The following is a 14,350-nucleotide window of genomic DNA, read 5'->3' on the forward strand; positions in this document are numbered from 1 at the left end:
TGGTGGTATAGACACTTGACCTACCTATTATCAAGAAGCCTCAAGTACCTCATCTGTAAAATGGGGATTAAGACTGTGAGCCCCATGTGGGACAACCTGATTACCTTCTATCTACCCCAGTGCTTAAAACAGTGCTTGGCACATAGTAAGCGCTTAACTAATACCATTATTATTGTCAAACAAACATTATTCTATGTGAGTTTGTTTTTCCAGAAAAGTAATCAGTAATGCCCTTCTTTGCCAGATGTTTATTCTCTGCCAGCTTGAAAGTTAAACACTAGTCTTGATGTGAGTCTAAACTCCAGTATTTGTGACGTTGTCACGCTCTTAGCCAAACAAAATTACACTCAGAGCTGAAGGGATTTGCCTTTCCTTTCCAATAGAAAAAGCACTACAAAGTGTCAGAGATGGATGACAGGATGAATACTCAGTCCATCAATCAATCAGTGGTGTTTATTGAGCACTTACTGTTACTTTGGAGAGTACGATATAACGGAGTTAGTAGGTACGTTCCCAGTCCACAATGACCTCAGTCTAGAGGGGGAAGCAGACATTAATATAAATAAATTACAGATATGTACATAAATGCTGTAGGGCTGAGGGAGGGGTGAATAAAGGAAGTAAACCCAAGTGCTGTGGTGATGCAAAAGGGGAGAAGAGGAAATGATGGCTTAGTCAGGGAAAGCCTCTTGGAGATGTGCCTTCAATAAGGCTCTGAAGTAGGGGAGAGTAATTATCCATTGGACATGAAGAGGGAGGATGTTGCAGGTCAGAGATAAGACACGGAAGAGAAGGCGGTAGTGAAGTAGATAAGATGGAGTTACGTGAGAAGGTTGACATTAGAGGATAGAAGTGTGCAGCCTGGCTTGGAGGAAGAGAGCAGCGAGGCGAAGTAGGAGGGGGCAAGGTGATTGAGTGCTTTAAAGCCAATGGTAAGGAGTTTCTGCTCATTCTCTCATTAACTTGAAGATGAGACAGATGTGAAAGAAAGCTGGAACAGTCTAGGGCGTGGATCTGGTAAACTAATAAGGGGCAGAATGGCTTTCCAGGATGAACTATTTTGAAGCATGAGCCTCGCTCTGGCTGGTGTTTGTGCTGAGCCAGGAGGGGAACATATAAGGCTCTGGAGCAAGTGGGGACTTGGGCACAGAAATTCCAGTAGGGCTGGATGGAGATGGCCCTGGGGCCTTGTGCCATCTGCTCTATCAGTGAGACTGGCAGGGTCATAGATGTGCTGGGGGAGGGGTGGCGGGGCAGACGTGGCTGGGATAGGGATGCGATTAAAGTAAGCCTAAGGCCTCCACTAACTCTGAGAAGCAGCATGGTGTAGTGGATAGAGCATGGGCCTGGGAGTCAGAAGGTCATGGGTTCTAATCCCGGCTCTGCCACTTGTCTGCTGTGTGGCCTCGGGCAAGTCGCTTCACTTCTGTACCTCAGTTACCTCATCTCTAAAATGGGGATTGAGACTGTGAGCCCCACATGGGACAGGGACTGTGTCCAATCCGATTTTCTTGTATCCACCCCAGTGCTTAGTATAGTGCCTGGCACACAGTAAGTGCTTCATAAATACCATAATAATAATTATTATTATTATTAACTGACCATTTGTCCCTCTAGACTGTAAGCTCATTGTGGGCAGGGAATGTGTCTGTTATTCTGTTCTCTTCCAAGTGCTTAGTACAGTGCTCTGCGCACAGTAGATGCTCAATAAATAGGACTGACTGACTGAATACCTCCCTCCTCTGTGCTCCCCAACTCCGCACCTGATAGCAGCAGACAGAATGGGAACAGCTGTGGGAGTGGTTTTCTGAGTGACCGGTTGGCTGACCTAATGCCTTCCTCTCCCCCCCCCCCCGCCACCCCCTACCAAGTGAAGCACCCCCTTGCTGCCACAGTTGATGACAGTAGTAATAATAATGTTGGTATTTGTTAAGCGCTTACTATGTGCAGAGCACTGTTCTAAGCGCTGGGGTAGATACAGGGTAATCAGGTTGTCCCACGTGAGGCTCACAGTTAATCCCCATTTTACAGATGAGGTAACTGAGGCACAGAGAAGTTAAGTTACTTGCCCACAGTCACACAGCTGACAAGTGGCAGAGCTGGGAGTTGAACCCATGACCTCTGACTCCAAAGCCCAGGCTCTTTCCACTAAGCCACGCTGCTTCTCTAGTAGGTGGGTGGCACCCAGAATGGAGGCGGGTGGGGGAGTGGCCCGTTGAGTGACTAGTTAACTGAGCCAATGCCTCCCCAGACTCCCTGGCCGGTGTAGCGCCCACCCCCTTCTCCTGCAGCTGATGGCTGCAGTAGATGGGCAGCACACAGAATGGAAGCAGTGTGGGAATGGCTCATTGCTACAGAAGGGACTAGATTGCTCCCCCAGCCTACGAGGCTGGGCACCATAGACCATGATGGCGGGCTGCTCTCTGGGTAGGGGGCATGCCCGCTCCCAGGCCTGCTGCCTACTGCTCAGCGGCTGCCACTTTAATTGCCTGCCCTCAGAGGGAGAAAGCCAGTCTTTTTTCACCTCTACATTGAGGCCAAAAATACCTGAAATGCAGGGCTGCAAAATCCTTTCCACCTCAAGGGCCCTTTTTGTTTGGAAAATTTTCAAAATAAGAAGCATAAAGATGGAAGTTCTGACTATGTGCCAAGCACTGTTCTAAGCATTGGGGTAGATACAAAATAATCAGCTTGAACAGTCCCTGTTCATTCATTCATTCAATAGTATTTATTGAGCCCTTACTATGTGCAGAGCACTGTACTAAGCGCTTGGGATGAACAAGTCGGCAACAGATAGAGACAGTCCCTGCCGTTTGACGGGCTTACAGTCTAATCGGGGGAGAGGGACAGACGAGAACAATGGCACTAAACAGCGTCAAGGGGAAGGACATCTCGTAAAAACAATGGCAACTAAATAGAATCGAGGCGATGTACAATTCATTAACAAAATAAATAGGGTAACGAAAATATATACAGTTGAGCGGACGAGTACAGTGCTGTGGGGATGGGAAGGGAGAGGTGGAGGAGCAGAGGGAAAAGGGGAAAATGAGGCTTTAGCTGCGGAGAGGTAAAGGGGGGATGGCAGAGGGAGTAGAGGGGGAAGAGGAGCTCAGTCTGGGAACGCCTCTTGGAGGAGGTGATTTTTAAGTAAGGTTTTGAAGAGGGAAAGAGAATCAGTTTGGCGGAGGTGAGGAGGGAGGGCGTTCCAGGACCGCGGGAGGACATGACCCAGGGGTCGACGGCGGGATAGGCGAGACCGAGGGATGGCGAGGAGGTGGGCGGCAGAGGAGCGGAGCGTGCGGGGTGGGCGGTAGAAAGAGAGAAGGGAGGAGAGGTAGGAAGGGGCAAGGTGATGGAGAGTCTTGAAGCCTAGAGTGAGGAGTTTTTGTTTGGAGCGGAGGTCGATAGGCAACCACTGGAGTTGTTTAAGAAGGGGAGTGACAGGCCCAGATCGTTTCTGCAGGAAGATGAGCCAGGCAGCGGAGTGAAGAATAGACCGGAGCGGGGCGAGAGAGGAGGAAGGGAGGTCAGAGAGAAGGCTGACACAGTAGTCTAGCCGGGATATAACGAAAGCCCTGTCTCATACGAGGCTCAAAAATCTAAGAAAGAGGGAGTAGGAATAGAAGAAGGTCACTGGGGCTAACTCTAAATCATTGCTCAGTGGAAAGAGCACGGGCTTTGGAGTCAGAGGTCATGGGTTCGAATCCCAGCTCTGCCACTTGTCAACTGTGTGACTGTGGGCAAGTCACTTAACTTCTCTGTGCCTCAGTTACCTCATCTGTAAAATGGGGATTAAGACTGTGAGCCCCACGTGGGACAATCTGATTCCCCTGTGTCTACCCCAGCGCTTAGAACAGTGCTCTGCACATAGTAAGCGCTTAAATACCAACATTATTATTAAATGGAACAAATATCTCTTGAGAATATATTTTGCTTGAAATAATTCTAACCTGAATTTGGTTGGGAGAATCTTACAGCTATAACCCAACACTGTCCTGACAAATGACAGCTTGGTAGACAAATAATTGGTTGAACTCCCATTTCAGTCAGGAAGCTATCACATGATCAGAAGTCTGTGTCTGCACAGATTCAAAGAAATGTCTTTCAGCTGATCTGGAAATAGAAATAGCAGTGGTACAGATGGGGAAACTGAGGCGTGAAGAAGTTACACGACTTGCCCAAGGTCACCCAGGAAGTAGGTGGTGGAACCCAGCACCCAGGTCCTCTGACTGCCAGGCCTGGGCTCTTTCCACTAGATCATGCTGCTTCCAACTCAATAAATACTGTTGATTGATTAAGAGTTCTGAGTCAGGTGGAATTATAGGGTTTTCTTGCATCTATAATTACTATATATGGAGTAGCAGCATGGCCTACTGGAAAGCGTATGGGCCTGAAAGTCAGAAGGATCTGGGTTCTAGTCCCGGCTCCACCACTTCCTATGTGACTTTGGGTAAGTCACTTAATTTATCTGTGCCTCAGTTCCCTCACCTGTAAAATGGGGATTAAGACATGTGAGCCCCATGTGGGACATGCAATCTAAGTAAGTATTTAGCAAATACCATTAAAAAAAACAAAACTATTTCTGTTCCAGAATTTATAACCAATACAGTAGATTGGTTATACTTTGATAGACTACAGGAAACATCTCTCTATCCCAGGGATCAAGAAGCTTTAGACACATTAGTGAGGAAAAAATTCAGCCTAGCCCAGTGTGTATTCCTGTGAAAAGCTATTTGAAACTTTATGCCATCTTGAAAACTTTTATATTAGTGTTGGTTTCCCATTTCTCTCTTCAGCAAAAACAAACCCTTCAAGGCTCTCCACCAACTCTCCCCATTTTACATATCCACCCTCTTCAAACAGTAGCATTTATTGAGCACCTACTGGGTGAAGAGTACCATACTAAATGCTTTATAAAATTCTTTACTCAGAAGAGACACCAAACTCTCCCCTCAAGGAATTCATAATCTAGCAAGAACTAAAAACATTTAAATAAGTAACACTCCAAATAATTCCCAGCTTGCTCTTTTCAGTCCTCCAAAGTTAAGAGCTAACTGTACCTCACTCTAAACTCGTCTGTCTCATTCACACTGTTCCTTTCTCTGTCAAATCTGACAGACCACAGTTCTTCCCATGTTCAAAGGCCCCTGAAAATCCCCCCTCCTCCAACAAGCCCTCCCCATTTTAACTCTCAACATCAAGTCAAACCAACCCAACAATCACCTCTAGCACTTAGGTACATGTGTATCTATATTTACTTAATGTCTGTCTCCCCCTCTAGACTGTAAGCTTGCTGTGGGCAGGGAATGTGTCTACCAACTCTGTTGTATTGTACTCTCCCAAGCGCTTAGTACAGTACTTAGTACAGTACTCTGCACACAGTAAGCCCTCAATGAATATCATTGATGTTCTATATATGTTTGATCAACTGTATAGTTCAGGATTTAGACTCTTTAATTTGTAAATACATTCTAATAAGGGGACAGACATAAAAGTAAGCTCATGGAGGTTTGGGAATATGTTTGATGCTTCTGTGGTACTTTCTCAAGAATTTAATAGACTGCATTGTACCCATTGGGCACGCCCAAAATACCATTACAGCTAGTATTTTTTTCCTCAATTTGCAGCAAGTTCATTTGGAAACCGACCTTTTTTTTTATGGTATTGGTTAATCACTTACTATGTGCCAGGCACTGTACTAAGAACTGGGGTAGAGACAAGCTAATCGGGTTGGACACAGTCCTTGTCCCACCTGGGGCTCACAGTCTTAATCTCCATTTTACAGATGAGGTAATGGAGGCCAGAGAAGTTAAGTGGTTTGCTCAAGATCACACAACAGACAGGTGGTAGAACCAGCATTAGAACCCAGGTCCTTGTGAGAAGCAGCATGGCTCAGTGGAAAGAGCCCGGGCTTGGGAGTCCGAGGTCATGGGTTCGAATCCTGAATCTGCCACTTGTCAGCTGTGTGATTGTGGGCAAGTCACTTAACTTCTCTGTGCCTCAGTTACCTCATCTGTAAAATGGGGATTAAGACTGTGAGCCTCATGTGGGACAATCTGATTACCCTGTATCTACCCCAACGCTTAGGACAGTGCTCTGCACATAGTAAGCGCTTAACAAATACCAACATTGTTATTATTATTCTGACTCTCAGGCACGTGCTTTTTTCACTAGGTTAAACTGCTTCTCGTAATGTGAATACCCTCTGTTGCCCGGTAAATTGAATATACAGAAGTTAGTGCAGGAGAAAAATTTTTTACTTTGTTTGGAAGGGACTGGAGCAAAGAAATCAGGCATGAGGTCAAAATTTAGTTAAACTCCTTCAATTTTACTGTACCCATTTTTGTTTAGCTTGAGAAGCTCAGTGAAGAAGTCCTCTGCTTCTGTAACACAGCTGGATCCAGCCAGGCCAGATGGTGTAATCAAAGAAGAGAAGCAATTTTTTTTCCCTTTCCTGATAAATAGTCCATCGTCATTTCCCCCCATGGAATCACAGGGCCAACCAATTTTGCTGAACTCCCGTATCATATAATGTGTGATGTAATTCTATCATGCTACATATGATGACCTTGAAGCTATCTCCCTACCTTTACTCTGCTGCTACCCACAACTTGAAATCAGCCTCAGGTGATTCTAAATTCCATTTCACTCCCAGCACTTTTCCCTTCAGTAACAGAAAATCCATATAGTCATTGTAACCGGAATCTACTCTAGCCACTTCTCTTTTTCCAAAACCACCTGTTAGTTTTTCCAAATCCATCAGGTATTTGTCCTGCTGAAGGGAGGTAGAGAGGATCTGTGGGAAGGGCAGTGTTACTGCAGGGACAATCGGGAGCCACCAAGAACACCCCAGTGAAGCTCCCACCCTCAGAAGCTGGCTCTGCCACCCCCATTCCCCACAAAAGCCGAAAAGGCACATAATACACGGACATCATCCAAAACACACACACGTTTGATCACAGGCCAAGGCTGGCCTGTGAGGGAGGGGGAAGGAGAGAGGAATGGGAAGGTCCTTTTCAGATTCCCAGAAGTTAGAGATGTGAGGCCCTTGAGGATCCTTGCTCGTCCCTATGCTGGTTTCCCCTTGCCCCCTCTCTCCCAGCCTCTCTCTCAGCCCAAGGGAGATTTAGCATTCCAAGAGCCCCAATAGGTGCCACTCCCAATAATAGTCACTAATCTCCCTCTTCACACTTGTTAATTGATGGGGAAGCAGCGTGTCTCACTGGAAAGAGCCTGGGCTTTGGAGTAAGAGGTCATGAGTTTGACTCCCGGCTCTGCCACTTCTCAGCTGTGTGACTGTGGGCAAGTTACTTAACTTCTCTGTGCCTCAGTTACCACATCTGTAAAATGGGGATTAACTGTGAGCCTCATGTGGGACAACCTGATTACCCTGTATCTACCCCAGCGCTTAGAACAGTGCTCTGTACATAGTAAGCGCTTAACAAATACCAACATTATTATTATTATTATTATGGGGCTCCTGGCTTGCGGTCATGGGGCCCAGAATAACCTGTTCTGCCTCTGGAGCCCAGGGCTTTCGCAGCAGCTGCAGCTTTACTTGGGTCACAGCTCCCTTCCAGATGAGTGATGACTCTCTGCTTCTCTACCTGCAGGTCTAGTTTCTCTCTCTCTCTCTTTCTCTACCATCCCTCCATCTCCCTTTCCCTCTCTCTCTCTCTCCCCTTTCTCTCTCTCCCCTTTCTCTCCCCTTTTCTCTTCCTCTTTGTCTCTCTCCTTTCTCTTTCCCCCTTTCTCTCTCTCCCGCTTTCTCTCTCTCCCCCACTTCTCTCTCCCCCCTTCTCTCCCCATCCTTTCTCTCCCTTCTCTCTCTCTCCCCCCTTTCTCTCTCCCCTTCTCTCCCCCCTTTCTCTCTCTCCCCCTTTCTCTCTCTCCCCCTTTCTCTCTCTCCCCCTTTCTCTCTCTCCCCCTTCTCTCTCTCTCCCCCTTCTCTCTCTCTCCCCCTTCTTTCTCTCTCCCCCTTCTTTCTCTCTCCCCCTTTCTCCCTCTCCCCCTCTTTCCTTCTCCCCCTCTTTCCTTCTCCCCCTCTTTCCTTCTCCCCCTCTTTCCTTCCCCCCCTCTTTCCCTCTCCCCCTCTTTCCCTCTCCCCCTCTTTCCCTCTCCCCCTTTCTCTATCCCCCTTTCCCTCTCTCCCCCTTTCCCTCTTCCCCCCTTTCCCTCTTCCCCCGCTTCCCCTCTTCCCCCGCTTCCCCTCTTCCCCCCCCTTCCCTTTCCCCCCCCTTCCCTCTCCCCGTCTTTCCCTCTCCCCCCTTTCCTCTCCCCGTTCTTTCTCTCTCCCCCCTCTTTCTCCCTCTTCCCCCCCTTCCTGTCTCCACCCCCCAACTTACTAAGGCTGAGCCCAGGGCCCTCCTGAGCCAAGTCGGCCAGGGCTGTGACCCAGTAGCTGGGGACTCCTGCTCCCCCATTGTTCCCCCACATATGCCCGGGTGCGGGGATGGAGGGAGTTCTCCTGTCGGATGGAGAGTGATTGCACGGAGGGCAGTATGTTCCATCCGGCCATGTTTGAGGACAGCTTCTGTGGGGAGTGGGGTGGCAGAGCCAGCTCTCTTGGATGGGAGCTTCACTGGGGTAAGTTTAGTGGCTCCTGATAGTCCCTGCAGTAACACTGCCCTTCCCACAGACCCCCTCTACCTCCTTTCAGCAGGACAAATTTCTGGTGGATTTGGAAAAACTAATTAGTGGTTTTGGAAAAAAAGAAGTGGCAAGAGTAGGTTCTGGTTACAGTGACTGCATGGATTGTCTTACTGAAGGGAAAAATGATGGGCCCACGTCCTAAGGAGTGAAAATGGAATTTAGAACCACCTGATGCTGAACCAAGCCCAAGACCCTTCTCGTGAAGAGCTGACCTTTAATAATAATGGTAGTAATTATGGTATTTGTTAAGCACTTACTATGTATCAAGCCGTGTTCTAAGCACTGGGGTAAATACAAGCTAATCAGATTATCCCATGTGGGGCTCACAGTCTCAAGCTCCATTTTACAGATAAGGTAACTGAGGCACAGAGAAGTTTAAGTGACTTGCCCAAGGTCACACAGCAGACAAGTGGTGAAACTGGGATTAGAACCCACGACCTCTGACTCCCAAACCCATGCTCTTGCCACTAAGAGCATACTGCTGATCACTAAGTAGAACTGGATTTGTAACTTTCCTCAATACACTCATTTATAATTAAATAAATGCCAACTGACATAACCTAAAAAAACCCCCCTCAAATACTTGGGTTTAAAGGGCTCACACATCAGAAGAAAACAACTAAACAACCCCCTTTAACACTGTCATTAAGATGATTACTCAACTGAGATAATTTACCTAGAGCAGAAGGGGACTTTCCTGCCAAGTGTTAGTCCATTCTTCCTCCACATTAAGTAAAGCTCTATGGCTGCATTAGTTTCAGGAGACAAGCACATAGTCTGTCACTAATTTTAATCTGTTTATTAATGTCCACTGTTTATCTTCAGCTCAGCAACCTGAAGAAGCTGATTCACTTAGATTTAAGTATGAACCAGTTCACAACCATCTCTCCCGCAGTGCTGAATTTGCCCGCTCTGGAGTGGTTGGACTTGGGGAGCAACAGTATTGAACAGCTGCCTGGCACCATTGACAGGTACGTGAGTGGGAACCCTTCTTTCCTTAATAATAATAATAATAACAATGGTATTTCAATGCTTACTTTATGCCAGGCACTGTTCTAAACACTGGGATGGATGCAAGCAAATCGGGTTGGACACAGTTCCTGTCCCACATGGGGCTCAGTCTCAATCCCCATTTTGCAGATGAGATAGCTGAGGCCCAGAGAAGTGAAGTGACTTGCCCAAGGTCACACAGCAGACAGGCGGTGGAGCCACGATTAGAACCTATGACCTTCTGACTCCCAGGCCCGTGCTTTATCCATTATGCCATGCTTTACCCAGTTCAGTTCTCAGGAACCAGAGTCATGAAACTGATCTGGCAAGAAGACGTGCAGTTATAACGAGAACATATCCTTCTGTGCTACTCTTTGCTAGAATATTGCGGTTTGCCATATAATAATATGCAATATAATATATTATATATATAATATGCAATTATTATTATTAGAATATTGCTGGGGAGGGAACTAAAAGGAAAATTAAATAAAAAATCATTAGCTCATTGCTCGATAGGTGGTCTGTCCCAATCTGGAGAACACATTTAGGAGATGACATCCCAAGAGGATATATAAACGTGGAGGTTTGTGGGTTGGGAGGAAGAGTGGAGTTCCTCGGCTGAACTGGAGGAAGCAGCATGGCCTAGTGGAAAGAGCATAAGACTGGTTTGTCAGAGGACCTGAGTTTGAATTCCAGCTCTGCCAAATGCTAGCTGTGTGTCTTTAGGCAAGTCACTTAACTTCTCTTTTGAGGAACAGCATGGCATAGTGGATAGAGCATGGGCCTGGGAGTCAGGTCATGGGTTCCAATTCCAGCTCCACTGCTTGTCTGCTGTGTGACCTTGAGCATGTCACTTCACTTCTCTGGGACTCAATTACCTCATCTGTAAAATGGGAATTGAGACTGTGAGCCCTATGTGGGACAGAGACTGTGTCCAATCCGATTTGCTTGTGTCCACCCCAGTGCTTAGTACAGTACTTGGCACGTAGTAAGTGCTTAACAAATGGCACAATTATTATTGTTATTATTGTCTATGCCTCAGTTCTCCTGTTCTCCCTCTTACTTAGACTGTGAACCCCATGTGGGACAGGGACTTCATCAAACCTAATTAACACGAATCTACCCCAGTGCTTAGAACAGTATTTGACACATAAGTGCTTAACAAATACCATATTAAAAAAAACAAACTGGATTCCCTGTGAACTCTAACCTCTTTTTGGGCAGGGATTGTATCTACCAGCTCTGTTGTATTGTACTCTCCCAAGCACTTAGTACAGTGCTCAGGACACTGTGAGCATTCAATAATTGATAAAACTGAACAGTGAAAGAACTTGACTAGACTGTAAGCCCATGACTAGACTGTAAGCCCGTGACTAGACTGTAAGCCCGTCAATGGTAGGGATTGTTTCTATCTGTTGCTGAATTGTACATTTCAAGCACTTAGTACAGTGCTCTGCACAGAGTAAGCACTCAATAAATACTATTGAATGAAAGTGAATGAATTAACTTAAGTCATGTTGTTTAAGAGGAACTCCACACATGGTAGGAGCAATTCTGAGAGCATAAAAATGGTCTAAGCAAAACCCCAGGGCTTTTGGCTCCTCTGGTGGTATGTGGCCTGTCCTGAGGTGGTGTGACCAGCCAGCTGTTGAAGAATAAAGAATACTTGTGGTATTAGTTAAGCGCTTACTATGAGCCAAGCGCACTGGAGTAGATACAAGCTAATCAGGTTGGACAGAGTCTCTGTCCCACCTGGGCTTCTAGCCTTAATCCCCATTTTACAGATGAAGTAACTGAGGCACAGAGAAGTGAAGTGACTTACCCAAAATGTGGAGGCGTCAGGATTAGAACCCATGTCCTCTTACTCCCAGGCCCATACTCTTTCCACCAGAACCCAAGGCCGCAGGGTAAAGTGGGAGAGGCAGGTCTGCAGTTGCTGCTAGCAGCTAAAGAGAACCCAGGCAGAGAGAGCCAGGGCTGCCCCCCATCATTGTTGTCTCCCCCACCCATCCCAGAATGCCCATTCCGGTACTTTTTCTTATCCCTGAGCTAGGCTCTGCCCACTTCCAGCTCAATTCCAGACTTGGGTAGGAGATAATGTGGCCCAGATTCTGTTTTTCAGTAGTCAACAAACAGAACCAGGATTTCCTATAATATCTAATGAACTGAAGTCTTTTATTCTCTAGAATGGAGAGCTTACATACATTATGGCTGCAGCGGAATGAAATAACTTGCTTACCCGAGACCATCAGTAATATGAAGAACCTGAGTACTCTTGTCCTCAGCAACAACCAACTCAAGGATATCCCGCTGTGCATGGAACAAATGACAAACCTAAGGTAAAGGCTTGAGTGAAGGCCATAACCCCGAATGGGTGACAAAGCTGCTTATCAGACCCCCTAAACTTTTAGCAGGGAACCTCACTGAAGTGGATTCAAGTTATTGCATGTAAATGGACTTTGAGTTTGTATTTTCACTAGGAACTTGGTCAGAGAAACAGCCTTTAAATTCCAAATCTAGCTGTCTCTTATTTAGATACAAAATAATCAGGTCAGGTACGGTTCCTGTCCCATGGTGCACAAAATCGGAGGGAGGAGAATTTACAGATGAGGTAACTGAGGTGCAGAGAAGTTGTGACTTGCCCAAGGTCACACAGCAGGCAAGTTGTGGAGCTTAGAACCCACTTCCTCAGACTCCCAGGCCAGTGCTTTATCCACGAGGCCAGCTTCCCTTCGGGCAGGGATCATGTCTACCAACTGTATGGTATCCTCTCCCTAAGGCTTAATACAATGCTTGGCAAACAATAGGTGCTCAATAAATACCATTGGTTAATTAGAAATAGAAAATAGGAATCCTAACTATGCTAGTGGATTCTATTTTATTTGCATTATAATGTAATATATTACAATGGTGATCATCTTGCTAAAGTAACATCTTACTAAAGCAAAGAAGGCCCTTCTCATTATGCAAAATAAGGATTTAATTCTAATGACTGAAAACCCAACCAAGGAGATAAACCTGATTCTGTTGATGGGCAGTCTGAACACCAGAATTCTCACTCTTCACCACCCTCCACCATATGGACAGACCGAAATAAGTTGCACTAGATGGATTTTCAGTACTAACTGTAAATGACCTTTGGATGGGTGAAATTACTACAGTGGAGGATTGTCTTGTTTGCAAATTACTCTTAGCTTTCATGTTGTCATGTTTTTTCTTTACAAATATGGTAACTGCACAGATGAGAAACAGTGTTATCTAGGAGATAGAGTATGGACCTGTTTTCTAATCCCGGCTCCACCTCATGTCCGCTGATTGTTAATGTGCTGGGCAGTCCCATACTTTTGGGTTTGTGTTGAGAATATAGCACCCACTCAGAAAACATGTATTTAGTGGAAAAGAAAAGAAAGCACAGTCTGCTCTTTTTCTCTTTGCATGCTTGAAAAGCAGCATGGCTTACTGGCTAGAGCATAGGCCCAGGAGTCACAGGACCTGGCTTCTAATCCCCACTCTGCCGCATGTCTGCTGTGTGGCCTTGGGAAAGTCACTTAATTTCTTTGTGCCTCAGGTACCTCATCTGTGAAATGGGGATTAAGACTGTGAGCCCCATGTGATACCGGGTTTGTGTTCAACCAGATTAGCTTGTATTAACCACAGTGCTTAGTATAGTGTCTGGCACATAGTAAGCGCTTAATAAACACCATTATATATATATATTTATTATATATCACTTAACTTTTCTGTCCATCAGTTACCTCACCTGTAAAATGGTAATTAAGACTATGTTATGAGCCCCTTGTGGGGCATGAACTGTGTCCAGGCTGATTAGCTTGTATCTACCTCGGTGCTTAATATGGTACCTGGCATATAAGCATTTAAAAATGCCATTAAAAACCCCACAAACCCTGCAGTATCTATAAACCCAGAAGCTGTTTATAAAGTTTCAATTAATTGACAAAGTTAGGGGTGACAGCTTTTCTTTCTCTTAAAGCCTATTTCTCTGTTTTCTTACCCAGGACAGGAAGAACTTCATAGATGTTTTGACTTTTGACCCAAATATGTACAGGCATTTGAATTTAAGTGGTGATTTTTGTTTCACTTGTGTGCTTCCTTTCCCCTGGGAGAAAGAAATAGGGTGTCAGATATATGACTATACCTGTAATTTTATTTATTTATATTGATGTCTGTCTTGATGCTTGTCTCCCCCTTCTAGAGTGAGCTCCTTGTGAGCACCAACTGTCAGTCCTTATTGCTGTATTGTACTTTCCCCAGCGCTTAGTACAGTGCTCTGCACACAGTAAGCGCTCAATAAATATGATTGAATGAACAAGTACGTTTTCAAAGCCACCTATATACCTCTAATGTTTTCTGTTGAACCGCCAGGTTTGTTAACTTCAGAGACAACCCTCTGGAGCTGCAAGTGACGCTTCCTTCTTGTCAGAACATGGATGAGGCAGAGGAGGAAGAACAGGAATTGTTTGGTGTTCAGTTTATGCTGGCCTATATCCAGGAGTCCCGAAGCAAGGCAGGTAGGAGATTTGCATATGTGTAGAGTGTTAGAAACACTTTTTTTTCTGGGGGTGGAAGGAGGAGTAGTATGCTGAGGTACTTCGGACTCAGTGGAAAGAGCCCGGGCTTGGGAGTCAGAGGTCATGGGTTCCAATCCCAGCTCTGCCACTTGTCAGCTGTGTGACTGTGGGAAAGT

General features: G+C 45.9%; 1 protein-coding gene across 1 annotated transcript in view; it reads left to right on the forward strand.

Moving 5' to 3' along the window:
• The window catches only part of LRRC39 (leucine rich repeat containing 39), a 32,795-nt gene that overhangs the window by 13,666 nt on the left and 4,779 nt on the right, over nt 1–14,350 (forward strand). Inside the window, exons 8-10 of the mRNA XM_029062670.2 lie at nt 9,478–9,623; nt 11,832–11,984; nt 14,029–14,174. Of these exons, the coding sequence (XP_028918503.1) occupies nt 9,478–9,623; nt 11,832–11,984; nt 14,029–14,174 (445 nt within the window). The remainder of the gene's footprint in view (nt 1–9,477; nt 9,624–11,831; nt 11,985–14,028; nt 14,175–14,350) is intronic.

Source organism: Ornithorhynchus anatinus, chromosome 4, assembly GCF_004115215.2.
Source record: "Ornithorhynchus anatinus isolate Pmale09 chromosome 4, mOrnAna1.pri.v4, whole genome shotgun sequence".
Classification (NCBI taxonomy): domain Eukaryota; kingdom Metazoa; phylum Chordata; class Mammalia; order Monotremata; family Ornithorhynchidae; genus Ornithorhynchus; species Ornithorhynchus anatinus.